Raw genomic sequence first — 26,600 nt, forward strand, 5'->3', positions numbered from 1 at the left:
ATAGATAGATAGATAGATAGATAGATAGATAGATAGATAGATAGATATTGATGTTAGGCCTCTGTCGGAATGTGGGGTTGGTGAAGATCTTTTCCCAGTCTGTCATTTTGTTCTATTGACACTGTCCTTTGCCTTGCAGAAGCTTTTCAGTTTCATAAGGTCCCATTTATTAATTGTTGATCTTAGAGCCTGGGCTGTTGGTGTTCTATTCTGGAAGTTGTCTCCTGTGCCAGTGAGTTCAAGGCTCCTCTCCACTCTTTTTTTTTTTTTTTTTTTTCAAACAGGTTTAATGTGTCTGCTTTTATGTTGAGGTCTTTGATCCACTTGAGCTTTAATTTTGTGCAGGGTGATAAATATGGACCTATTTGCATTTTTCTTCCTGTAGACATCCAGTTAGACCAGCATAATTTGTTGAAGACGCTATCTTTTTTTCCATTGTATGGTTTTAGGTCCTTTATCAAAAATCAAGTGTCTATAAGTGTGTGGGTCTTCAATTCACTTCCATTGATCCACCAGTCTGTTTCTATGCCAGTATCATGCCATTTTTATTACTGTTGCTCTATGGTACAACTTGAGCTCAGGGATGGAGAGACCTCCAGAAGATCTTTTATTGTAGAGGATTGTTTTAGGTAGTCTGGGTTTTTGTTTTACCATATGAAGTTAAAAATTGTTCTTTCAAGGTCTGTAAAAAAAACTGTATTGGTATTTTGATGGGAATTGCATTGAATCTATAGATTGATTTTGATAAGATGGCCATTTTTACTATGTTAATCCTACCGATTCATTTGCATGAGAGATCTTCTGATCATCTTCTGATATCTTCTTCAGTTTCTTTCTTCAGATACTTGAAGTTCTCATCATACAGTTCTTTACTTGCTTGGATAGAGTTACACCAAGATGTTTTATATTTTTGTGACTATTGTGAAGGGTGTTGTTTTCCTAATTTCTTTCTCAGCCTGTTTGTCAGTTGTATACAGTAGGGTTACTGATTTTTTTTTCTTTTGAGTTAATTTTGTATCCAGTCACTTTGCTGAAGATGTTTATCAGCTGTAAAAGTTCCCAGGTAGAATTTTTGGGGTCATGTATGTATACTGTCTTATCATCCTTGAATGGTGATACTTTGACTTATTTTCTTTCCAATTTGTATCCCCTTGATCTCCTTTAGCTGTATTACTGCTCTAGCTAGGATTTCAAGTATTACATTGAAGAAATACAAAAGAGCGGGCAGCTGTGTCTTGTCTCTTGTTTGTCACTTTTATACTAAAAATGTTATGGGCATTTCTACTTAGACATTATAAAAATGAAATTTAAAGCTGTCACATTTTAGGCTTTTGATAATGCGACTAAAATTACCTTTTTAGAATGTTACACTGATTTTCAAAAATTGACCACTAGAACTGAAGCACAGAATTTAAATCCTCCCTATCTATTTCCCCCAATAGTGGGCACCACTGGAGAGTTTACATGTTCACTTATCACTCTTAAAGCTGATAAATCCGAAGAAATCACCAAGTATTGGGTCTGTCTTTCAAGGTAACTGAGCAGTTTGATACGGAAACCTTTTCTTTATGCAACACTAGCTTACGAATGTAAGGAATAACGATTAGAAAGTCACCACCTCACAATCTCTAACAAAATAATATCTAAGAAAAACTGAATAATGATTTCAAAACATAAAGTTAAAAGAAGTTGATAGGGAAATTTACATGAAGAAATCCACAGGTCAGTCTTAGTCCAAACACAAGACACCAGCTGCTATGGACATTTGTGAATAGTAAGTGTTCTCTGCTTCTCTCACGCACACAGATAGTCTGATAGAAACATACACGGCTGGTCTGCCTTACACCAATATGTAATGGGTAAGGAAGAGTGTTACAGGACAGTGACGTGTCTGCCTCCACATACACCATATATTTACATATAAGATACACATACATGTCGTTTCAGTACTCTCATTTAGTTGTTAGTTGTACATGAGGAAACAAAACCAAAAACTCTCTTTTAGTTTAAACTTTTATGTATGAACATGAACAAAACTATCTTTCTTAGGTTGTTTTCAACTTTCTATAATCTCTCCCCAGAAGTCTAACTTCTTGAACTACAGTGGAAATAAAGAAGCTAATTTCAGGGCTGGAAAGATGGCTCCGTGGTTAACAGCACTGGCTGCTCTTCCAAAGGATGTGGGTTCAATTCCCAGCACTGACATGGCAGCTCACAACTGTCTGTAACTCTTGTTCCAGGGGATCTGACGCCCTCGCTCAGACATACATGCAGGCAAAAACACCAGTATACATAAAATACAAACAAATTATTTAAAAAAGAAACTAATTTCTTTAGTGCTTCTTGAGAGATATTACAGCTGCAAACAGTAACTTTCCTTTCATAATGAACTTTAGTGGATTAGAAAAAGAATTAAAAAAAATGTGCTGGGAGGAAGAACAGAAATATTCTTCTTTTTGTTCTCCAACTTCTATATTTCTTACATTGTTTAAAAATGTTATTTACATTCATTTATTTGTGTGTGTGCATGCGTGTTTGAGCATGCCTGCCAAGGTATCTATGGGGAGGTCAGAGACAGCTGTGTGAGACAGTTCTCTGGTTCCAGCTTGTGGGTCTGAGGAACTGAACTCAGGCTGGCATGCTCGGTAGCAAGAGTCTTTACCCTCTGAGCCCTCTCCCTGGCCTCAGTCTGGAGTCAGCCCAGCCGCTGCCTCTCAGGGTTGCAGGTTCCCATCACTGTCTGAGGTTCTTACATTATCTTATACAGCATTTAACTTAGTCAGAATTTGTAGAGAAGGACAAGGCAGCCCGTCCTGATGAGACCGAATAGGCTAGGGTCAGAGGGAAGGGGAGGAGGACCTCCCCTATCCGTGGACGTGGGGAGGAGCAAGGAGGAGAAGAGGGAGGGAGGGTGGGATTGGGAGGGCATGAGGGAGGGGGCTACAGCAGGAATACAAAGTAAATAAATGGCTATTAATAAAAAATAAATTTAAAAAACAAAATATATTTTAGTTGCAGTGAATCGATGACATATTTTCATTTTTACTTTTTAAAAAGGGCTTATGATTGACTATATTTTGGGAAACATGTTTGAAATTGGCTAGCTTTAGTCATACACCAAACTTAGAAAAATATATCTCCAGAGAATTTCTAGTTTATAGGCATCACTTATAAAGTACCCAGTGGGCAGACTATGAACATAACTAGGTCTGTCTAATAGACTTACCAGCTCAGTTACAGGAAATGCTCAACATATTCTACATTTATTTTGGTTTAAGATGCAAAAATGGACTTTGTAGACATATGCCATATGCTCCCCTCTCATGCCAAGTTAGCAAGAATTAAGACTGAGATGAATAAACAAGGTCACCTTAGGCTGAGCCAAATTAGACAACAGAATAATTGTCAGGTTTTCTGTTGGCAGGGACAGTTTGTTTTGAGCCAATCTTCATGAATTATAAGCTGTAATTTTTTTCCTGCTAAGTCCATTGGCAGACGTTCTATTGACAATTTCTTTGTTTTGTAAACACTGACATTTTCTCTCAGTTATATTGTTTCTAGGCACACAGCAGATCCTGAATAAATGAGCATTTCTGCTTGTTCCAAATTTAAGGAGACTTGCATAGACATGAGTGAATAAAAATCAATAATGCCAGGGGGATAACTTTGTTGAGACAACTGGAGAAGTCGGCTTAGTTCACTGCTAAGTCGTCCAGGGAGTGCCAGAGCAGAGGGGTCATTTTCTTACCCCGCTACCCGGAAGGTTTCCCTTTAAACAGTCTTGACTTCTGTAAGTGTTTTAGATGCCAAGTCGTAGTCATGGTTTGAATAATGACATGCGACAAGCAAAGTCTCAGTCAAAGATCAGAAAAATCACTATTTGAACGCTACTATTGAAAGTACAGCTGTCTCCGGCCCAGAGATGGCTCCACAGAGGGCGCTGGCCGCTATCCCGGAGGGCCTGGGCTGGGTTCCTAGCACCTACATGGCAGCTTATCCTATGACTGCATCTGTAACTCCAGCCTCGGTGACCCAGTGACATCTTCCGGCTTCTGCAGGCCCTGCACACACGGCACACAGACATACATTCAGGCAAAACACCCACACACAAAAGAAACACCTGGCCATGGTTGGCGCACACCTTTAACCTCAGAGGCTGCTGCATCTGTATGAGCTCGAGGCCAAGGTTGGCCTTCATAGTGAGTTCAGGGGCAGCCAAGGCTGCATAAAGAGACCCTGTTTCAAAAAGAGTATGAAAGTCTCACAAAAGTATTTTCAATTCACACACCAGCCGATAATAAAAAAAGGAAAGTGCTTTCATTTGGAAGCTTCTTGTTCTGCTGTATGGCTAATGCTTACTTGACGGCATGTTGGGACACCTAGACACACCTGTTGTGCCAGCTGGTTTTGATGGTCAACTTGGTGTTCCCAGAAGCACCTGCACCTAGGGAAAGTCTCCAGTGATGGGTTTCTAGATGAGGCTGGTCGGGGCATATCTGTGGGTGGAATACACTGATTGCTGTGGTGGCACCATCCCCTGGGTTCAAGTCCAAAACTTTGAGTAGAGATGATGAACTGGTCAGTAAGCATCCATGTCTGCATATATGTCTCTCTGCTCTTCAGAGGATGAGTTCGTGCTTCAAGTTCTTGCCTTGCCTCTCCCACAATTACAGACTGTGATCAGGAACTGTAAACCAAAGAAACCTTTTTTTTTTTTTTTGAACTTTTTATTGACTCTTTATGATTTTCACATCTTGCACCCAATTCCACTCATCTTGCTGTCCTTGCTGTCCCTTAGTGTCCACCCTCTGCCCTGCAACATAACACTGAAAGAAAAGGAAAAACAAAACAAAACAAAACAGCACAGCATAAAAACACCTTGTCACGGAAGCTGGAGTATTCCACAAGTCCACAGGACACCCTTGACTTGCAAATGTCCATGGCAATGAATCACTGGTGTGCTTCCAGGTCTCTGGCTTGTACCACACCAGCAATACTGGCTCCTCACCACGACTCCTCTTGCTTAGCCTGTTGCTGCCCAGTGTCCTAGAGGTCTGCAGCTTTGGATCTGCAGGACCAGCCTTTTCACAAGCTCCGGCAGTTCATAGATGAGGTAGATGCTGGGGTGCGTGAACTCAAAGCCCTGGATCTGGGCCCGGGTGGTATCTGAGCTGTTAAGCCCTCCAGCCTGCACCTGCACCGCCAGGGTGAACTCAGTCAGCACTGCCCCAGCTGGCTCACCTAAAGCTGCAGCTGGTGAGGGGGCAGGGCCAGCGCTCCCAACTGCCTCAGGTGTGTGTGGGGGGCAAGCTTCCCACCTCCCCCTTCCCGCTCCACCTCACAACAGAAGAGCGGTGGGCCGAGCTCACTCCCTTGGGGCTGGCCCACCAGGTCTCCCCCCAACTAGGGCCAGCTTTACTGTGCTGCCAGGAGAGGGGAAGGGCCGCCCTCCCAGACGGGGCCAGTTTTCCAGAGTGCTACAGCCCCTGAGGGGTTGCGGCCAGCTCTGCACAGCTCTTGGACATTAGTGTGGTCCCAGGCAGCAGCCCAGACCAGGGATGTCTGCATGGTCTTTAGCGGTGATTTGAGTCATGAACACAGACACAGGCCCCCTGCTGCTGCAGGGCCACAGACCCAGACATGGCCCTCAGCAGCGGCACAGGCTGGGGTTTCATCATGGTCTCAGGTAGCAGGGCGGGCTGCTCACAAGAGGCTGTTCCTCTCCACCCTCACATCTCCAGTTCCACCTCTCTTCACGGTGCTCCAACTCTTCTGCTTCTCCATCTTCCCACCTCTCCACCATGTATTTGTGCCTTACAGTAGCTCCTACTCCAGGCGGGCCGTGCATCTGACGGGCCTCTGGGTGTCTTCTGCCCACTCCGCGTCCTCCTCCGCCTTCAAAACCTTTTCTTAAGTTGCTTTTTGTGTTGTCAGTAATTTCAGTGGAGATGTATTTTAGTTTCCCCCTTTAAGATGCCTCAACATGCCATTAGGTAAGCATTAGCCGTACAGCAGAACGAGAAGCTTCCAAATGAAAGCAGTTACATCTACTGGCCATTATGTGAACTGAGTATAATGCTGGCCATCTCTGTAGTAGAGCCTTTGTGTTGATATATTTCTTCTATTCTCGGTTGCTTCAGCAATTTTTTCATGAAAGGAGTTTGAATTTTGCCAAAAGTCGTTTTCTTTTGAGATAGTATGAATTCTTTTTGTCTTTGAGTGTGTTTATGTGGTGCAGTTTGTTTATGAAATGTCTTCATTGAGCTGAAATATTGGAATACTGGAATGAACCCAATTTGTGATGAATGGTCTAAAATGATCTGTCTATTTATTTGTGGTGTATAGGTGTGTCAACAGGCCACAGTGTTCATAAGGAAGTCGGCTGATAATTTGTGGGAGTCGATTCTCTCCTTCCACTGGGTGGGCCTGATGGGTGGAACTTAGCCACCAGGCTTCACAGACAGTACCTATACTCAGTGATCCACTTTACCGGCACTCCTCTCTAGTTTTAGAGATTTTACACCTACACACACACTTTCAGACGAGGTTTCATGGAGCCCACTGTAGAGCTGAGAACTTGTGTGAACTTCTGACCCTCTTGCATGCATCCCCCACGTGCTTGCACGGCTTGTGGATGCTGAGGATCGAGCTTGGTTTTCATGCTAAGCAGACGACCAACCACGCTACATCCCAGCCCGAATGCCATCTGGTGTACTCTTTCTCAGAAAACCTTTATTTGTTTTATGTGTACAAATGTTTTACATGAACGACTTACATTGTCACTGGTGGAGGCCAGACAAGGGCTTGGGAATCCCTGGAACTCAAGTTTCAAATGGTTGTGAGCTGCCGTAAGGGTAACAGGAACTGAACCCGGGTCCTCTCCAAGCAGCAATTGTTCCTCGACACTGACCCATCTTGCCAGCCCCTTCTGAGGCACTTGTGAAATATCTGTGTGTATTTATTGAGAAGTTTTGCACCTGTGTTCATGAGGGAGATTGGTCTATAGTTTCCTTTATCTTATTATTATGTCTTTGTCTGTTTTTGTTATCATTCTAATGCTTGTCTGCAAAGAGTCTGAGTGCATTCCTTCTACATTTCCCAGAATAATTTGGGGAAAACACTGGTGCTAGTTCTTCAGTGGTCTGCTGGAACTCCACAGTGAGCCTGTCCTTGCCTGAACACTTCAAGGGAGATTACATATTACTGCTTCAACTTCAGTGCCTGTAATAAACCTGCTTACGATACTTATTTCAGATTGTTTTTATTACTGTTGTTTCTCTGTGTAGCCTTGGCTATCCTGAACTCATTTTTATAGACCAGGCTGTCCTTGAACTCACAGAGATAGGCCTCCCTCTCCCTTCCTGAATGCTGGGATTACTTACAGGTGTGTGCCACTGTGCAGGGCTTCAGATTTGTTTTGTTGTTGTTGGTTTTTTTTTTTTTGTTTGTTTTTTAAACATAAGCCCTATGTCTCTACAAATTCATCCATGCCTTCACAGTTTTCTACTTTATCTTTTTTTTTTTTAATTTTGATATCTGTTGAAATGTCTCTTTTTTTCATCTCTAGTTTCTTAATTTAGATCAGTATCATATTTCTCTTAACTACGTTAGCTAAACGTTTATTAAATTTCCTTATTTTATTTTCAAAGAATCAACTCTTTGTTTTCTTGGCTGTTTTTGTGTCCATGTTTATTCAGACCTTCTTCTTTCCATCAACTGACTTGTGCTTGTTTTTCTGAGACCTAAGGTTTTTCATTTGGTTATTTACTTAAGATTGCTTTGACTCTTTTTTCCTTCTTTTTTATTTTTCTTTTTCCTATTTTTTTCCAAGTCAGGGTTTCTCTGTGTGGCCCTGGCTGCCCTGGCATGCGTTTGTAGACCAGGCTGCCTCGGACCCACAGAGACCTGCCTTCCTTTGCTGGGGCTAAACGGACGTTTCACCATGCCTACATGACTCTGCTCTTTAAACCTACCTGCTAGCTTGTGCCTCTTTATTGGAGTGAAATCTACATCGGCAAAATTCAAAGTATAGGCACAGTATGAAAATGTGAAAAGACCAGTTTTTGCCTCCAGTCACTTGAAAAAGAGAACACTGACGATCCTCTGTTCATGTATTAGTTATTGTAGGAGTATGTGGAAGAGCTAAGGTCACGGATTAATACTGCACTGATAGAGGCAAACAACAGAGACAAGGAGAGCGGTTAGGTAGCTCCAAGGCTCTACCCCCTTCTGGCCTCTGTGGGTGCCAGGCGCACATGGTGCACTTGTACACAATGAGGCAAAACCCACAGAGGCAGCAAATAAATACAAACGTGAACGGCTTCCCGAGATGGCGCAGGAGGCGGGAGCACAGCAGCTCAACTGATGGGGCTCAGGGTTCAATCCCACTCTTCTTGGGTTCACTCCCAGACTCTAAATCCAGCACTTGGGAAGGCTAGGCAGGAGGATAAGATAATTGGGAACTTCTCCCATCATCTCCCATCCCTCTGCCACTATGACACAACATTTGTCTCCGTTTGTCCCTCACTGCACTAACCTTCCTTTAAATGTCTACCACGGAGAGTCCATGGTACAGTGTGGACACTCTAAGGCTTACTCTTACACCCTGGCTCTGCTGTCCTTCTAACGAGGAGGAGGAAACTTCCCAGTTCCTCTGGACTAGATCCTTGGCTTCCTGTTTTGCATTGTAAAAACTCTTATTTTGCTATTAAGTCAAGAGACTTTCAGACATCAACCATCTCCTCTGACAGCCATTATTTAGCTTTCCCTAGTTCATTCCCAGGAAAATCTGCAGACCCTCTCAGTGTATCATAGACCATCTTCTTCCATTCTTGACAGAAAGAGGAAATCCAATATGTAATTTCTAAAAGTAATTATAACAAGACTCGGCATATTCAAACACATGGTGTGTTTACTAAGAATGACTTTAAAATAATTTTTATCAATAAGAAGAATAAATGAAGCACTCCTGACTCAAAAATTCTAAAAGATATGAAATCAAACTGAAATGAGCGACAGGGAAGAAGAAGGGTTGGAGCATTAGTGGGGGAGCCAGCGTCAGCCTCCACATGGGCGTGAATATTCTGTGTTTGTGGGACATGTGCTCACCGCTGCAACTGTTCAGTTCTCTGTTAGAGTCAAAAGTTGTCTTTACAGTGAATGGATGTGGCTACGGTCCAGTAAAACTATTTTTACAAAGTGGCTGGCACCCAAGTGCAGTCTGCCAGTCTTCTCAGAGTAATCTGGAAAGAGTGACTAAAAGACACCAGAGGTGGATGACCTCTATCTGCAGTAGAAATAGAAAATAAAACTTCACATACCCAGGTCCATACTCATGGGCCTGGCTCAGTGTGGGGAGCGCTGGAAATCTGCCTGGCCCCTTTGTTATAAGCACTTTAAAGAAGTGAGCAAAAGAATCCAGATAAGGGGCAGAGAGCAGCATTAGCAAATGGAGACACTGTTTTCACTGGGCCTGGAATAGCTGTGGAACATCCCTTCAAGAAGACCCTGCTGACGCGGCCTTGCTACGGCCTGTGTCCCTCTTTGAACTGTAAGACGAAACTCAAGGAAAGGGACACAGGAGTGAGTACAAGCTGAATCTGGACCAGCAGAATTCTGCCAGTGTATGAGAAAGGTCTTTGTATCTGCACTGATGGAGGTGGCAACTGGATCTGAGCCAAAGCTGCAGGGAATCTTAAACAGGGCTCCAGGCAGCTCACCAGAAAACACAAGGGTTGCACAGGGGCAGACCAGCACTGCAACTGGATGCCCGAAGGATAGGCCAGAGGTGTGACCAGCGTCTGAGTGGGGCCTCATCTTTGCAGCACTGCCTATTGTCCAGGTCACACGTGTAACCCAATCTACCAAAGGAAGGCCTGGAGGTAAGAATAGGACAGCCATGGAAACAAACAGCTGCTGAGAACCAGCACTAAGACACCAAGAAGACCCAAGTGACAGGCAGACAGACTGCCTTCATGCTCTGTACCAGCTCTACCCGGCACACTTACTCTGTGTATTCCTCATTCATATAGTTTTTATTTAACATTCATGTCAACTTAGCAGGCCTGATCTGTTGCTGTGTTCACTAGTTCCTTCTCCTCCCTTCCCCTCCACTTTCCATTTGTTCCCACTAAAGCACATAGTCTGGCATGGCCTGCAGGATCCATACACAGTTTCCTGAAGCAGAGTTATACATGTCACAACCACCAGCCCTCCAGCCTTTGTCTCTGCCACACCGACTTCTACTTACATCTCCCCGTCAACCTGATATTAACCATTAGTCTTAGCTTGAGTTATCCTTCCTTTCCACCCATACCCACAGTAACTAATCTATAACATTGTACCCTTTATTCCTAGAATAATTGGTACTTAAAAGTGACTGATTCTTTATTTCACTATTACTGTACTTGTACTGTGGGCCTACCCTGTGATGGTATTGGGGCTGCAGACAATATTCTACTTGCAGTGTAGTGATGGGGGAAGGTAGAGCCTGGCCCTTCACTACCAGCCCAGCAGAGAAAAACAACACAGCAAACACGGGCATGCAAACGGCTCCTCTGACAGATTAAGTCTATGTCAAATAAATAAATAAAAGTGTGTTAATTATTATTAAATTATTAAATTCACCAACCACCTAAATGCAGATGTGCAAGTTCTGATGCAAAAAAGAAAGTAACATAAAAACCAAAGAAACATAACTCCTCCAAAAATTATTAATCCCACAATAATGACCTTCAGTGTGAGTGAATTAAATCCCAGACCAAAAAACAAACAAAAAAACAAAACCTACCTTAAAAGAATGAGGATAAATAAGTTTTAAAAAAATCTAAGAAGACACAAACTTCTGAAAGAATTTTCAGAAGACACAACAACTTGTGAAATAAGGTAGTCTCAATACAAGATATAAGAGAAGAATTCAGTAAAAGGATGAAGGGACATAGATTCTGAAACAAACAAACAAACAAGCAAACAAACCCAAACTGAAATACTAGAAAATTAAATAAAAAAGCTCCATTTAAGTCTTCAAGGAAGGGGTAGAATATTTGACTTTGTAGACAAGGTGAAGGAATTTATACAAATGAGGAAGAAAGAAATTTGGCTACTTCCAAGATATATGAGACACTATGAAAACACCAAATCTAAGATTCTTGGATACAAAAAAAAATTTTTTTGAAAAAAAAAATGATAGCAGAAACTTAGGGAGATTCCAGTCCAGACACAGGAAGCATTTAGAATGCCCAACAGACAAGAAAAGAACCTCACAATGTCATAGTATATTCACAGTACTAAAATATAGAATAAAGTAAGTAGAGAAGTCACCAAGTCACATTTAACAGCAAATTTCTCAACAAGAACTAAAAAAATCTAAGAGGCTGGATGATAAACACGTTTAACATAAATACAAAGACAAAAAATGTATCATAGGAGCAGTGAGCTGTGTCCCCCTGACCCCATGCACTCCATTTTCCAGACCAAAACTCTGCCTACATCCCTGGAGGCCTTCCAGCACCAGGAACAAACAGATGGCTAAAGGCCAGTGTAAGAACACACTCAACAAAATCTAGGGCAATATGGCACCTCCAGAGCTCAGCTACCCTACTACAGCAAACCCTTGATATCCTAACACAGCTGAAGTACAAGAAAATGACCTTAAATCCAGTCTTATAAAGATAATGGAGGCCTTTAAAGAGGAAATGGATAAATCCCTTAAAGAAATACAGAGAAATACAATCAAACAGGGCAAGGAAATGAATAATACTGTTGAAGACCTGAAAATAGAAATAGAAGCAATAAAGGGAACACAAAATGAGGGAATCCTGGAGATGGAAAACCTAAGTAAGAAACCAGACACCACAGAGCAAGCATTGCCAACAGAATACAAGAGATAGAAGACAGAGCATCAGACATAGACGATACAATATTTCTTCTGATAACACTGGTCAAAGAAAATGCCAAATCTAACAAGTTTCTTACAAAAAGCATCTAGGAAATTTGGTACACCATGAAAAGACTAAACCTAAGAATAATAGGAATAGAAGGAGAAGATTCCCAGCTAAAACACCAAGAAAATATTTTCAATAAGATCATATAAGAATATTTCTCTTATCTAAAGAAAGAGGTGCCTATAAACATACAAGAAGCTTACAGAACACCAAATAGATTAGACCAAAAAAGAAAATCCTTCTACCACATAATAATCAAAACACTAAATGTACAGAACAAAGAAAGAATATTAAAAGTTGTAAGGTTAAAAGGGCATATAACATACAATGACAGACCTATTAGAATTACACCAGAGTTCTCAACTTTAAAAGCCAGAAGGGCCTGGGCAGATGTCTTGCAGTCTCAAAGAGACACATATGCAAGCCAAGACTACGATACCCAGCACAACTTTCAATCACCATAGATCGAGAAAACAAGATATTCCATGAGAAAACCAAATTCAAACACTATCTATCTACAAATACATCCCTACAAAAGATACTGGAAAAACTCCAACTCAGGGAGCCTAAATACACACAAGAAAACAAAGAAAAATAATTCCACACCAGCAAAACAAAAAGAAGGGAAGCATCCAAACATACACCACACACATGCATGCACACACACTACACACACCACACACAAATACTATACGTACTACACAACACACAGCACACATACACAGCAACATCAAAATAACAAAAATCAACAATCATTGATCATTAATACTCTCAACATCAATTCTCCAATAAAAAGACACAGACTAACAGAATGGATGTGAAAATAGGACCCATCATTCTGCTGCATACAAGAAACACACGTCAGCAACAATGATAAATTTATTTCAGAGTAAAGGGATAGAAAAAGATTTTCCAAGAAAACACACCCAGGAGGCAAGCTGGAGTAGTCATTCTAATATTTAATAAAATAGACTTTCAACGAAGGACACTTCACACTCATCAAAGAAAAAAACCTACCAAGATGATATCTCAATTCTGAATAACTATGCCAAATACAAGGGCACCCACATTTGTAAAAGAAACATTATGAATGCTTAAATCATACATCAAACCCCAAACATTAATAGTGGGAGACTTCAACACCCAACAATGTGTCTATTGTCCATTGTGTAAAGAAGCTAAGACAGGGAAAAGATGGCGCAGACTTGAGAAGAGTATTTTGTTGGCTAATTAAAGATAAAAGTTTGGACAGGGGCACCCTGTGCAAGCGGATAACCCAACTCCTAGAAAACCTGAGGTTCTTAACTAAAAACATCCGGGTCAGGGATTGGCTCCTGAGGTCCCCAAAACAATAAAGGATATAGCTATCCTGTTGATTGCCACCAGTAGTAGATTGTAGGACTCTTGTTGAATACAGCACATATGTTGGTCTTAAAACACTGAGAACTAAAACTGAAACTGAGCAGCAGGGTCCCTCCCAGGAAGACAGCCCTCACAGTGCCAGGCGGGGCTGTGCCGGCTGCCGTGAGAGAGCTGTCCTCAAGTCTTGTTCGGTTGTGGACCAGCCACCTGTGTGATAATCTAATGGCTAGGCCAGACCCGCTAGTGCAGAGGTGGCGCGGCATTTACGCAGGTGAGCAATGGCTTCTAAATTAAATTTCAGGAATGCGCCCTATGAGGGAGTCCATGTGGCGCTATAAACCTTGTGAGTGGCCCATGACTGGCAAGGTGATAAACCTTAGTGAGGAAGATACTAATGTTGTTTTGATAACTGACATGATGTGCCTGTTGGATTGTCTTCTACTGTCCTGTGGTCAGAGAAGCCTCGTTCTGCAGTGGGCGGAGGCTGCTGCAGAGACTCATAATGGACGTCAAGTGCTGCAGGGGCAGTTGTGGATTGTCAGCCATAGGTGGGACATCTCCATCACCACACAGTGGAGCGGGAGAAGTGTGAGAGCGAGAGCAAAGGGTAAGATGCTGTTTCCTGGATGCTGCGCCACTGTAACTTTAGGGAACTGCGGTTACCTGCACAAGGCTTTCAGGGGACCGGGCCTGTCAACATGCTTTCGTGGACTAGGGACTCACGAGCCTTGCCCCTTCTTGAGGACTTTCATAAATATTACGTGATTAAAAAAATAAGAAAACAATCTTTTTAAAACATTAAGTTTATGTCTATTGCCTGGATGAGTTTATATGCACCACATGCTGGCGGTAGTAGAGGAGGCCAGACCTATAGGCAATTAAATAATCGCTGGGAAGGGAGAGGCGTCTCCTTCTGTGCTAGAGCCATTCTGGTAAGTTTCTCCCACTCCCGTAAATAACTCCTTACTCATAGTCTTGTGAGTAACCCTAATTATGCTCCTTTGGTTCACACACAAAAATAAAAACAAAAACAAACCTTGGAAAATAAATTCAATTAACATATTAAGAAGATTTTTACATCACGAGTAAGCTGTTTTCATCCAAAGAATGCAAGGTTGGTTCAAAATATGCTAATCAGTAAATGCGATACACCATTACAGAGTACACCAATACAAACTGCATCATTATCTCAGTAGGCTCAGGGCAGGCAGCTGACAGTTCGGCATGCTTGCATGAGGGCCCTGAGGAAACTAGGTGCAGAAGAAGCACATCTAATAGAACAAAGGCTGCGTATGTTAAATCTATAGACAAAGTTACACTCAACGAGAAAATCTCGAGGCCATTTCCTCTATAACTTAGAATGAGACAAGGGTTCTCGCTCTCGCTACTCTCATTTAATACTGAGGTTGGAGTCTTACAAATAGAAATAAGATAATAAAAATAAATAAAAGGGATATAAATAAGAAAACAAGAGGATTTATCTCTATTTGCAGATGACATGACACAAAAATGATCCAATGGCATCTACCAGAAGGCTCTTGCATCTGATAAAAATATTTTCAGCAAAGTGGCAAGATACAAAACCAACATACAAGGTCATGTATAAAGTGCTGAATGTGAACTATTTCTTTATGTAGTAAACTTTCAATTCAACACATCTTACCTGTTAGAAGGGGCACTTGGCCTTTTCTTTTGAATAGTATGTTTGTGCATTGAACCAATGGAAGGAAGAGGATCTGGAAATGTGCTTTCTCCTTCAGGTGTTAAAGCCAAGCCAGCAAACACTTCATTTGGCATGTCCCTTCTGTCCAGGGCCCCCAGGAGTTCTGTTTTGTACACAATGAGTAAGATATGAGAAAAATGAAAACAGACTTTCTGCTAACTAGTTCGTGTCTAACAGCCTTCATGTGCGCAGTGCAGCTTTTCCCTTTGTTCTCTGCTGTGTAGCACCTGGCGGGACGGCAGGAGCAGAGGACCCTGGTGGGTCCCATCTTAGGAGTGCTGCCGCTCTACTCCGCCAGTGGGCGAACTACAAGTGTTCTCAAGAGCAAATTTGAAAATTCATTTATATTTTGCCTTTTCCCAGTCCTTTATCAACACTTTATAGTCTAAACTTTTCTTAATGTTACTCCATTGTCATACTAGTTCATTATTTTGGACAAGTGTAAGAAATGATTTTACATTAATATATACTACATAGAGTTAAGAGGAAAATCTTTTTAGGTGTTTTCTGAGTATGTACATGTGCTCTGCAGGAGCAAGGACATACTTTTAACTGCATCTCCCCAGGCCTCCCAAATATCTTTTATTTTCTTTAGATAAGTATTATTTTAAGAATTTAAAGTGAGGCCATCAGCTATCATGTGGGGTTCAGGAAGCCCTGGCCTTTCCGGGCCACAGTGAGTGAGTTTAGGCCTAGGAAAGGAAGGTGGAAGGTGAGAATGGCACAGCAGCCTTTTTAACCTTAGCTTTTCCTTTTTCCTTTCATTCATGTCGTCCACTTCCTGTTTCTCAGTGTCCACACCCACTACTTCTGTCACCCTCTAGATGCCCCATCACAGCCACCAGTGAGGTTAAACCCCTGTTTTCTTCTAGGGGTTTTGTACTTCTGGGTCTATCATTTAAATCTTTCATTATTCTGAGTTATTTTTTGTAAAAGATTTAAGTACTTAGGGTTTTACATATGTACACAATTTCCAGGACACCACTTGCTGAACTTACTGAAGAAACACTGCCTTTTCCACTTGTGGTCCCAACATCCTTGATGAAAATTGTTTGACCCCATACCTGAAAGTTTGTGGCTGGGTCTCTATGGTGATCTATTCCATTGGTTTATAGGTTTACCTTTACTTAAGTATCACAGTGTTTTCATTACTCTATCCTTGAAATCTGGAAGAGTAACATCTGACATTATCCTTCAGGGTTTCCTTAACTATTCAGCTTCCTTTGCTTCCGTATGAACTTTTTATAGAGGGCTGTCAAGATGACTCAGTAGGTTCCCCACTGAGCCTGAAAACCTGAGTCTGATCCCCAGAACCCACGTAATGGAGGGAGAAAGCTGACTCCTGTAGATGTCCCTCTGAGTTCCACATGCTCACAGATGCAAATGAATAAAACCATTAAAAATTAAGACCCGTCTTTGTAGTTTCGTAAAACCATCATGGCAGTTTGACAGGAGTTGTACTGATGAGCCAGTTGCCTTCCCTGGAGCTGCCATTTGTCAATATTTGTTTTCTGGTTCATGAATATAAGATATCTTTCGGTTTTGTGTTTACATGTTTTCCTCCTTGAGACAGAGTCTATACATGTTGTCCGCCTAGATCGGAACTGCTGGACTCAGGGATCTTCCCATTTCAGTCTTCCAACTCTAGGGGCTTTAGGTGTGTGCTACCACACCTGGCTGTCTACTTCCTCTTGCAACAATTTTCAGTACAAATCTTTCACCTCCTTGCTAAGTTATTTTACTGCTTTTGAGACTATTATGGATGTTACTGTTTTCATTGTTAACTTTTTAGAGCACTCCCCTTGAGCATGTTGACACGTTAATTTGTCTCCTGTCACTTTATTGGATTTAAAATTTAAGAGTTTTCTTTATGTAATAAGACCATGTAACTTGTAAACAGGCCGTTTTACTTGTTTCTTTCAGATGTGGGTGCTGTTTTTTTTTTCTTTTAAAACTCATTTGCAAAGTTAACCTCGCTAGAAAAATTCCAGTACCTTATTAAATATAAATATAAATCAGACATCTTGTTTTCTTTGTCTACAGAAACAGCTGTATTTATTTATTGTACTGTCTGCATGTACCATTGTGCACAGAAGGTCAATTCTGTCTTTCCACCATGTGGGCTCTGGGGACGGAAGACAGCCTGGCGACACACGCCTTTACCTGTTGAACCACCTTGGCAACTCAGGCTGTCAGTCTTTCATCCCTGTTTCCTATAAGACATAGGTTTGTCACATGTGGCCTTCCTTATGTGAAGATAATTTCCCTTCACTCTGCTTTGTTGAATATTTTGTGTCATGGAAAGGTACTGATTTTTGTACATGTCATACCAGTATTGGGGTGATCCTTAAGCTGTGGTCCCTCATTCTGTTAGTGTGACAGTCTACCCAGACTTTCATTTCTCGTTTTCCAGAAATAAGCCCTACTTGATCACAGTGTCCAAATTTTGTTTATATTGTTGAATTTGGTTTGCTGGTGCCTTATTAGGGACTTTTCCTTCAGTACTAATCAATCAGATATATTGGTCATTAGTTTTCCTTGCCTTTGCATGTCTTTGGTGTTAGAACAATAACACTATCTTTTAAAAATGGTCCTGAGAAAGTCCTTCCTTAGTTTTTGGGAAGAGCTAGATGATGTTGGGAATTTCTCCTTAAATGTTTGGTAGAATTCTCCAGTGATGCCAACAGGTCCTGGGCTTTGCTTTGTTCAGAGATTTTTGGTTACTAATTCATTTCACTTGCTAACTGTATGCCTATTTTGTTTTATGATCTGTCTTAGGCTGGCATGCTCTTATATAATGCTGGATGAGCACCCTCATCTGGTGTGTTGGCTATGATTCTTCAGCGGTGTTTCTGCTTTGTTACTGTTGTCAATTTTATTGATTTTTTTTTTGAAAGCTGTGCCTTCCATATCATTATCTTTTTCTTTTGTCATTTTTCTATTCTGTTTTATTTCTCTGTTCTAATCTTGATTATTTCCTTCTGCTTCCTTTGGTTTTTTTATAATAATTTTTTAATATTAATCACAGGTTATTTACTTTGTATCCCAGGCGTAGCCCCCTCCCCCATTCCCTCCCAATCCCACTATCCCTCCCTCATCTCCTCCATGCCCCTTTCCAAGTCCACTGATAGGGGAGGACCTCCTCCCTCTCCATCTGACCCTAGCTTATCAGATCTCTTCAGGACTGGCTGCAATGTCCTCTTCTGTGGCCTAGCAACGCTGCTCCTCCCTTGGTTGGGGGGGATTGAAGAGCCAGCCATTGAGTTCATGTCAGAAACAGTCCCTGTTCCCTTTACTAGGGAACCCACTTGGATACTGGGCTACCATGGGCTATAGCTAAGCAGGGGTTCTAGGTTATATCCATACATGGTCCTTGGTTATAGAAACAGTCTCATGAAAGACCCCTGTGCCCTGATATATTTGGTCCTTGTGGAGCTCCTGTCCTCTCCAGGTCTTACTAACTCCCCCTTCTTTCATATGATTCCCTGCACTCTGCCAAAGGTTTGGTTATGAGTCTTAATATCTGCTTTGATACACTGCTAGGTAGAGTCTTTCAGAGGCCCTCTGCGGTAGGCTCCTGTCCTGTTACTTGTTTTCTCCTACATCCATGCTGTATTTTTATATGAGTGAGTATATACCGTGTGTCTTTCTGCTTTTGGGATACTTCATCCCAAATGATCATCAGGATGATCATTTCTAGGTCCCACCATTTGCCTGCAAATTTCATGATTTCCTCATTTTTAATTGCTGAGTAGTATTCTATGTGTAAAAGTACCACAATTTCTGTATCCATTCCTCTGTTAATGGACATCTGGGTTGTTTCCAGGTTCTGGCTATTATGAATAAAGCTGCTACAAACATGGTTGAGCAAATGTCCTTGAATGGCAGAGAAACACTTAAAGAAATGCTCAATGCCCTTAGCCATCAGGGAGATGCAAATCAAAATGACCCTGAGATTTCATCTTACACCCATCAGAATGACTAAAATAAAAAACTCAAGTGACAACACATGCTGGAGAGGATGTGGAGAAATGGGAGCCCTCCTCCATTGCTGGTGGGAATGCAAACTTGTACAACCACTTTGGAAATCAATCTGGCACTTTCTCAGACAATTAGGAATAGTGCTTCCTCAAGACCCAGCTATACCACCCCTAGGCATATATCCAAAAGATGTGCTTCCTTTGGTTTTAATTTGTTCTTTTAATGGTTTCCTCAGATATAAAGTTAGGCTATTGGTTTGAGATTGTTCTCCTCTTGTATATCACAAACGCATATTCCCCTTGTGTCAAGAAGTTTTAGAATTCTCTTTGTGACCCTTTTTTTGGTGGATTGCCTGTGTGTTGCTTTATTTTCAAATATTCATGGATTTTCCAGCTTTACTTCTTCTACTGGTTTTTTGTTTAATTCCACAGTGATCAGAAGATACTCTAGATGATAAATCTTTTATTAAAAGACTTATTTTAGGTATGGAAGTGCAGCTTAGTGGAGAGCACTTGCCTGCTATGGCTGAGGCCCTGGTTTTGATACCTAGCACAGAAAAAAAAAATTTTTTTAAAAGACTCATTTTATGGCCTTGGTTTGGTTATTCCTGGAGAATGTTCTGGGGCATTGACAAGAACGAGTATTCTAGCTGAATGAATATTCTATATATACATGTTCAGTCTAGTTGGTCAATGGCATTTTTCTCCATTTTTTAAAAACTTTTTATTGATTCTTTGAGAGCTTCACATCAGGCATCTCAGTCCTGCTTATCTCCCTATCTCTGTCCCCTCATCTCTGCCCTTCATCCTTGCAACCTCCCCCCAATAACACAGAGAGAGAGGAAGAGAGAGAGAGAGAGCATAGAAAAACCCATCTCATTGTGGAAACTGTAATATGTCACAGTGTGAAGTTTATCCTGTTGTTGCCCTGTGTCATGGAGATCCTGCAGCTTTGGATCTGTAAGACTAGCCCTTACATGCATCCTAACCACTTGCAGATAGACGTTGCGGTGGGTCAACTCAGAGCCCTGGATCTGGGCCTGGGTGGTAGCTGAGCTGGTCGGCCTACAGAGTCTCCTTATCCACACCACCAGGGTGAGCTCTCTGGCGCTGCTTCAGCTAGGCCACGCAATGCCACCAATGGCAGGACACAGGGTCAGCTCTCCTGTGTCCTTGGAGCCAGCTCAACCCTACCCACATCTCAAGAGCCAGCTCCACTGTGATGCCAAATCAAGGCACAAGACCCACTTTCCCAAGTGCTGCAACCAGTGAGGGAGCAAGGCTAGTGCTCCTGCTCTCATGTCCGAGGGGCCAGCTCTCCCATTACCACAAGTGGTGATGGGGAAGGGGCAGCACCCACGCACCCATGCCACCTCAGAGCAGATGAGTGGCAGGGCCAGCTCTCCCGCACCAAATCCAGTTTACAGATATTTAACCTACAGTATTTAAAAGCTATTTCTTTTTCCAATAGTGAAAATTGGTAGATTTTTCTTTAAACATGTCAAATAATTAGAAAGATTATACACTATTAGATGTGAAAAGTATACAAATTCAAATTTCAGTGTCTAAATGAGGTCTTACTGGAGCACAGCCACTCTTGTGTATAATAGAGTGTCAACAACATTAACTTGAGTAGTTTAAACTGAGACTACATGACCTACAAAAACCCAACACACTTTCTGATTCTTGATGAGGTCCTGAACCTGCTGTGGCTCAAAATATATTTTATTCTCCTTGCTTCCTTTTTTTTTGTCTTTTGTACTGTTTTTATTCTCTCTTATCTTGCACATGCTTTCAGGATAGAAAGCAAGATTCAAGAGACTAGGGCATGATCTCTGCTTTTTACTGTCATGGTAAAAAAGCCATTTCATCTCTTTGACCTTCTTTTTCCCCACTTGTTTGACAAAAGTGCTAAATTAGTCTTGGACAGTGGCACACATCTCTTATACCAGCACCTGGGAGGCAGAGGCAGGAGGATCAGTAGTTCAAGGCCAGCTTGGATTGCATAGAATACTCTTTCTCCAAGAAGCTAAAAGTTCCTGAAATGTTAGGAATAAAAGCTATGTTGTCCATTTCAACAATTGTTTGACTCAAGAGGACTCAGGGTAGGTGGATCTTTGTCATTTGACCTGATCTTACACATTTTTCTTAAATATTTCTATTCTGTTGGCTCACTGTCTTCAAAGGAGCTACCTTTCCAGTCTCCAGAGGTGTGTAATCACATGGAAGAATGAAACTCTTTTAGAACACTGTCTGTTAAACTGACAGCTCTACCTAACAGAAGCCATTAAAGTATTTACAAAGTAGCAGCTGCCCTTATTAGAAATACAGCTTTGGGGAAATAAAAATAAACAAGCTGATAAGTGTAAGATAAGTCATGGCCTGTTCTATGTATACACTGAACAATATTTAGAAAATTCTGATGTTTACAGAGCAGTCATACTGGAAATTCTCAAGTTACAAGGATACAGACCCAGAAAGAGCTGAACTGTTCACAAGAATGCTTCACAGTGATCTTTTAAACAACTTAGGAAATCCCTAAACATAACCTTCTAAGAAGTGTTAGCTTTTTGGTATGTGTTATTTTGTACTTAAAAGACAGTTGTAAGTTAATGAAGAGATCAGTCGAGTCCTGCACTGACTTAGAACTTCAGCCAGGACTCATTAAAAAAGTGAAATACACGTCATTTTATACAAGAAGCTTACAGAACACCAAATAGATTAGATCACAACAGAAGGTCCATAGGCCACATATTAAATGTACAACAAAGAATATTAAAACCTTCATGAGAAAAAGGCCAAATAACATATAAAGGCAGACCTATTATAATTACACCCAACTTTTCTCTTTCTTTTAAATGGATTTTTTTCATTCATTTATTTAATCACTTTACAGCCTGATGCAGAATACAAGTGAAATGATCATCCTTTAATGAGATTCTGTGCTTTTCCAGAATTCCCACCGCCAGCGAGGTCCCCAAGGGCTGCAACAGTGTTCAGCTGTGTCTGCTTTTCTGTGTGTGTGTGTTGGTTTTTTTTTTTTAATTAAATTTTTATTTTTTATATTAATTGCAGTTTATTTACTTTGTATCACAGCTGTAGCCCCCTCCTCATTCCCTCCCATGCCCCTCTCTAAGTCCACTGATGGGGAGGTCCTCCTCCCCCTCCATCTGACCCTAGCTTATCAGGTCTCATCAGGACTGCTGCATTGTCTTCCTCTGTGGCCTGGTAAGGCTGCACCCCCAAAGGGGAGGTGATCAGAGAGCCAGCCACTGAGTTCATGTTAAAGACAGTTCATGTTCCACTTACTGGGGTACCCACTTGGAGACTGAGTTGCCATGGGCTCCCATCTGTGCAGGGGTTCTAGGTTATAGCCATGCATCGTCCTTGGCTGGAGTGTCAGTCTCAGAAGAGACTTCTGGGTCCAGATTTCTTGGTTCTGTTGCTCTGCTTGTGGAGGTCCTGCCCCCTCCAGGTCTTTCTGTCTCCCCCTTCTTTCCTAAGATTCCCTGTACTATGGGCAGCACTTCCTGGCAGGTAGTCCTGTGAGATACAAGCAGACTGCGCAAGCCACGGGAAGTGAGCCGGTGGCCTCTGCTTCAGTTCCTGCCTCTAGGCTCCTGCCCTGACTTCCTTTCATGATGTAATATGCACTATAAGGTTTTTCAAGCTCCTCCTCTCCTCAAGTTGTTTTAGCACAGCAATAGACATCTAACTAGAACACTGACTGTGACAAAGACACCAAAACTATAATCTGAGAAAACAAACCATGTGCAACAGATGCTGTGAGAAACCTGGACTTTAACATGCAGCAAAGTGAAGCGAGATCCTTAGCTCTTAGTTTGTACAAGAGTCAACTCCGAATTGATGGTGACGGACATAAAAGCTGGCCCCCGGGCAGCACACTAGGCTGGATACTTCTACTTACAGGAACAGGCAAGGGTTTTCTGACTAGGACTCTGAAGCAGAGCAAATGTGACCAATAATTAACAGATGGGGTCTCATGAACCTTATAAAACAAAAACAAAAAAGTTGATGGCAAAGGAAGCTGTCAATCAAGTGAAAGGTGAAACCAACAGAATAGGAAAAATACTGGTCAGCTATTTACCTGACATAGGATTGGAGTCTAGAATATACAAAGAACAAAAACAAAAAAACAAACAAAAAAACAACTCAGTTAAAAATTTGCAATGTGGTTGAACAGAAAGCCCTCAAATGGAGAAATATATATGACTGACAAATACTTTTAAATATGTTTACTACGTTGGAATTATAAAAGATAAATTGAACTGGGTGCAGTGGCACAATGCCTATAATTACAGCACTCGGGGAGGCAGGGGCAAGGGGATCTTTGTGGGTTGGAGGCCAGCCTGGTCTACAGAGAGTCCAGGACAGCCAGGCTACACAGAGGAACCCTGTCTCAGGAAAAAGAAAGGAGGGAGGAAGGGAGGGAGGGAGGAAGGAAGGGAGGGAGGGAGGGAGGGAGGGAGGGAGGGAGGAAGGAAGGAAGGAAGGAAGGAAGGAAGATATAATATTGAATGAGGTAACCCAGACCCAGAAACACAAACACTGTATGTTGTCTCTCATCTGTGGTTCCTAGCCCCAAATCTTCAGAACTGCACAAAGCAGGAAAGTAAAAGGGGGCCATGGTGGTAGAGATGGGAAATAGAGAGAGGTCTAGCAATGTGCATATGATTTGAAGGGAGAAATGGGGAAAACATGAGCGACTTTAATTAGTGAAGGGTAGAAAGCAAAATACAGGAGGAGGAAGGCAAAAATAACAGTAAGGATGTCTGAAAAAGTCAGAAGGAATCATCTAACTAAAATTATACAAAATAATTCTACATAATACACATAAGTCTGTATAATTATATATATATATGTTTAAATGAAACTTTTCCACACATGCTGACAGTGCTCTCCACTGAAGCCAGTGACTAACACAAACTCTAACACTAGGCACAAGAAGCTCGCTTTTGAGTTGTTGGTCAGGGTTGTCCAAGAGATTCCCCAGACATTATAGGCTACTGCTATAATGCTTGGTTGTCTTCCAGAGGTTTAAGATTTAAGTCCCAATCCCACTATTTACCTGCACATTTCATGATTTCCTTGTTTTTGATTGCTGAGTAATATTCCATTGTGTAGATGACCACAATTTCTGTATCCATTCCTCCACTGAGGGGCATTTGGGCTGTTTCCAGCTTCTGGTTATTACAAATAAGGCTGCTACAAACATGGTTGAGCAAATGTCTTTATTGTGTACTTGAGCCTCTTTTGGATATATGCCTAGGAGTGGTATAAGCTGGATCTTGAAAAAGCGCTATTCCTAGTTGTCTGAGAAAGTGCCAGATTGCTTTCCAGAGTGGTTGCACAAGTTTACGTTCCCACCAGCAGTGGAGGAGGGTTCCCCTTTCTCCACAACCTCTCCAGCATGTGTTGTCACTTGAGTTTTTGATCTTAGCCATTCTGATGGGTGTAAGGTGAAATCTCAGGGTCATTCCTGAGTGAGCTATTCCAGAAGCAGAAAGACACACACGGTATATACTCACTCATATAGACATATAATATAGGATAAACCTACTAAAATCTGTACACCTAAAGAAACTAATCAAGACGGAGGACTCTTGCTAAAATGCTCAATCCCTATCCAGAAAGGCAAAGAGGATGGACATCAGAAGAAGGAGAAAAGAAGGAACAAGTCAGGAGCCTGACACAGAGGACCTCTGAAAGGCTCTGCCCTGCAGACTATCAATGCAGATGCTGAGACTTATGGGCAACCTTTGGGCAGAGTGTAGGGAATCTTATGAAAGAAGTGGGAAACAGTAAGATCTGGAGAGGACAGGAACTCCACAAGGAGAGCAACAGAACCAAAAAATCTGAGCACAGGGGTCTTTCCTGAGACTGATACTCCAACCAAGGACCATGCATGGAGATATGCTAAGACCCCTGCACAGATGTAGCCCATGGCAGTTCAGTATCCATGTGGGTTCCATTGTAATAGGAACAGGGACTGTCTCTGACATGAACTGATTGGCCTGCTCTTTGATCACCTCCCCCTATGGGGGAAGCAGCATTACCAGGCCACAGAGGAAGACAATGCAGCCACTCCTGATGAGACCTAATTGACTAGGATCAGAAGGAAGGAAAAGAAGACCTCCCCTATCAGTGGACTTGGGGAGGGGCATGCGTGCTGAGGGGGAATGAAAGGAGGGATTGGCATGGGAGGAGGGAGGGAACAGGGGGGATACAAAGTAAGTAAAGTGTAATTAATAAAGAATTTAAAAAAGATTAAGTCCCTATTGATGAAGATACCATGTATGTCAAACACAGGTCCTGAAGTTTCTGAGCTAAATCTGACTTGAAAGCTTGCTGAGTAACAGAGCTCACATGGTACAGGAAGGTGCCAGGCAAGCTTCCAAAGGAGGAAATCAGCCAATAGCCCCACTGAGCTGTGATCACATACGGCACACTACACATAGGTGTTCAGTAGGTGGTCCATAGCTCGGTGGTAACCAGCAGCTCTCTAATTGAACCTGAGACCCATTTAGCAATAGGGAGATCTTGCCTAGTACTAGAAATGTAGCCAGCCACCCAGGGCTGGGGAAGTCACCTTCAAGATCCTGTTACTGCCACTTTACTAAACCAGTATAAGTCCTAACTACATTCTAAGTCATTATCCTCACACCCCAAAATAAGCACACCTTTCACCCTCTCATTAAACATATAAAGACCATTACAGAAAATACAACCAATCAAAATTATTCAGAGAATGAGTGCTCTTGTGGTGTCCAGCCCCAACTGACAAATCTACAATAAAACTCCTGCATCTAAGGCTTAGGGATCAGAACAATTACGTTTGCTGTAAGATTTCATCTCCTAGAAATGTCGGAGAAGCTACACTCACGACTTCTCGTCAGCATGTCACTAACCAAATGGGACCAGAGATCCACTGAATACAAATACTGTCTATGAGAACTGCTGTAATAATACTGTGGGCAAGGGCATTGGGATCACACACACACTATTTTAATGGTGTAACTTTTACTTAGTCCTGGCAACGGACAGCCATTTTTGAACTTAGAAGATACTAAAAATAAACATTAAAAAAAATCAGTACTTAGTAACATTTTTTTCTTATGAAGTACAGGTCCATAAAACAGAAAAAGCAAAATAATGTGTGAGAAAAGGGGGTTGCCAAACTGGTCAAGCCAGATCCAGCCTGCTGTTTCTTTATAACTTGTGCACTAAGAATGAATTAAATTTTAGTGGTTGGAAATATCAGAGGAGACATATTTAGCGGCATGTTAACACGCGCATATCGATGAGCATAGAGTTTCAGGGCTCGGCCGTGCTGCGCCCACTTACATGTGTGCAGTTAGGCAAAGTAGAGGGAGAAGGTGTCTGACCTACAAACTGAAAGCACTAGGCCAGTTCTCCAGTTCTTACTGACATCGCTGTATTTTAGAGTACCTCCTTAACCCAGAATAGGTAGGTCCATGTCGATCACATCTTTTAAATCTACCCCATTTTATTTTAGTTCTAACAAAGGAAGGATTTGTTTATTCCTCAATTTGTCAACTTTTAAATTTTCAT

At 41.8% G+C, this 26,600-nt stretch overlaps 1 protein-coding gene across 2 annotated transcripts in view; it reads right to left on the reverse strand.

Moving 5' to 3' along the window:
* Positions 1 to 26,600, reverse strand: part of Wdpcp (WD repeat containing planar cell polarity effector) — a 245,691-nt gene that overhangs the window by 13,873 nt on the left and 205,218 nt on the right. For both annotated transcript variants that reach the window (XM_055628872.1, XM_055628871.1), the window contains one exon: positions 14,968 to 15,130. In XM_055628872.1, coding sequence (XP_055484847.1) covers positions 14,968 to 15,130 — 163 coding nt within the window. The remainder of the gene's footprint in view (positions 1 to 14,967; positions 15,131 to 26,600) is intronic.

Source organism: Psammomys obesus, unplaced genomic scaffold, assembly GCF_907164565.1.
Source record: "Psammomys obesus unplaced genomic scaffold, mPsaObe1.curated_primary_1811, whole genome shotgun sequence".
In the NCBI taxonomy this organism is placed as follows: domain Eukaryota; kingdom Metazoa; phylum Chordata; class Mammalia; order Rodentia; family Muridae; genus Psammomys; species Psammomys obesus.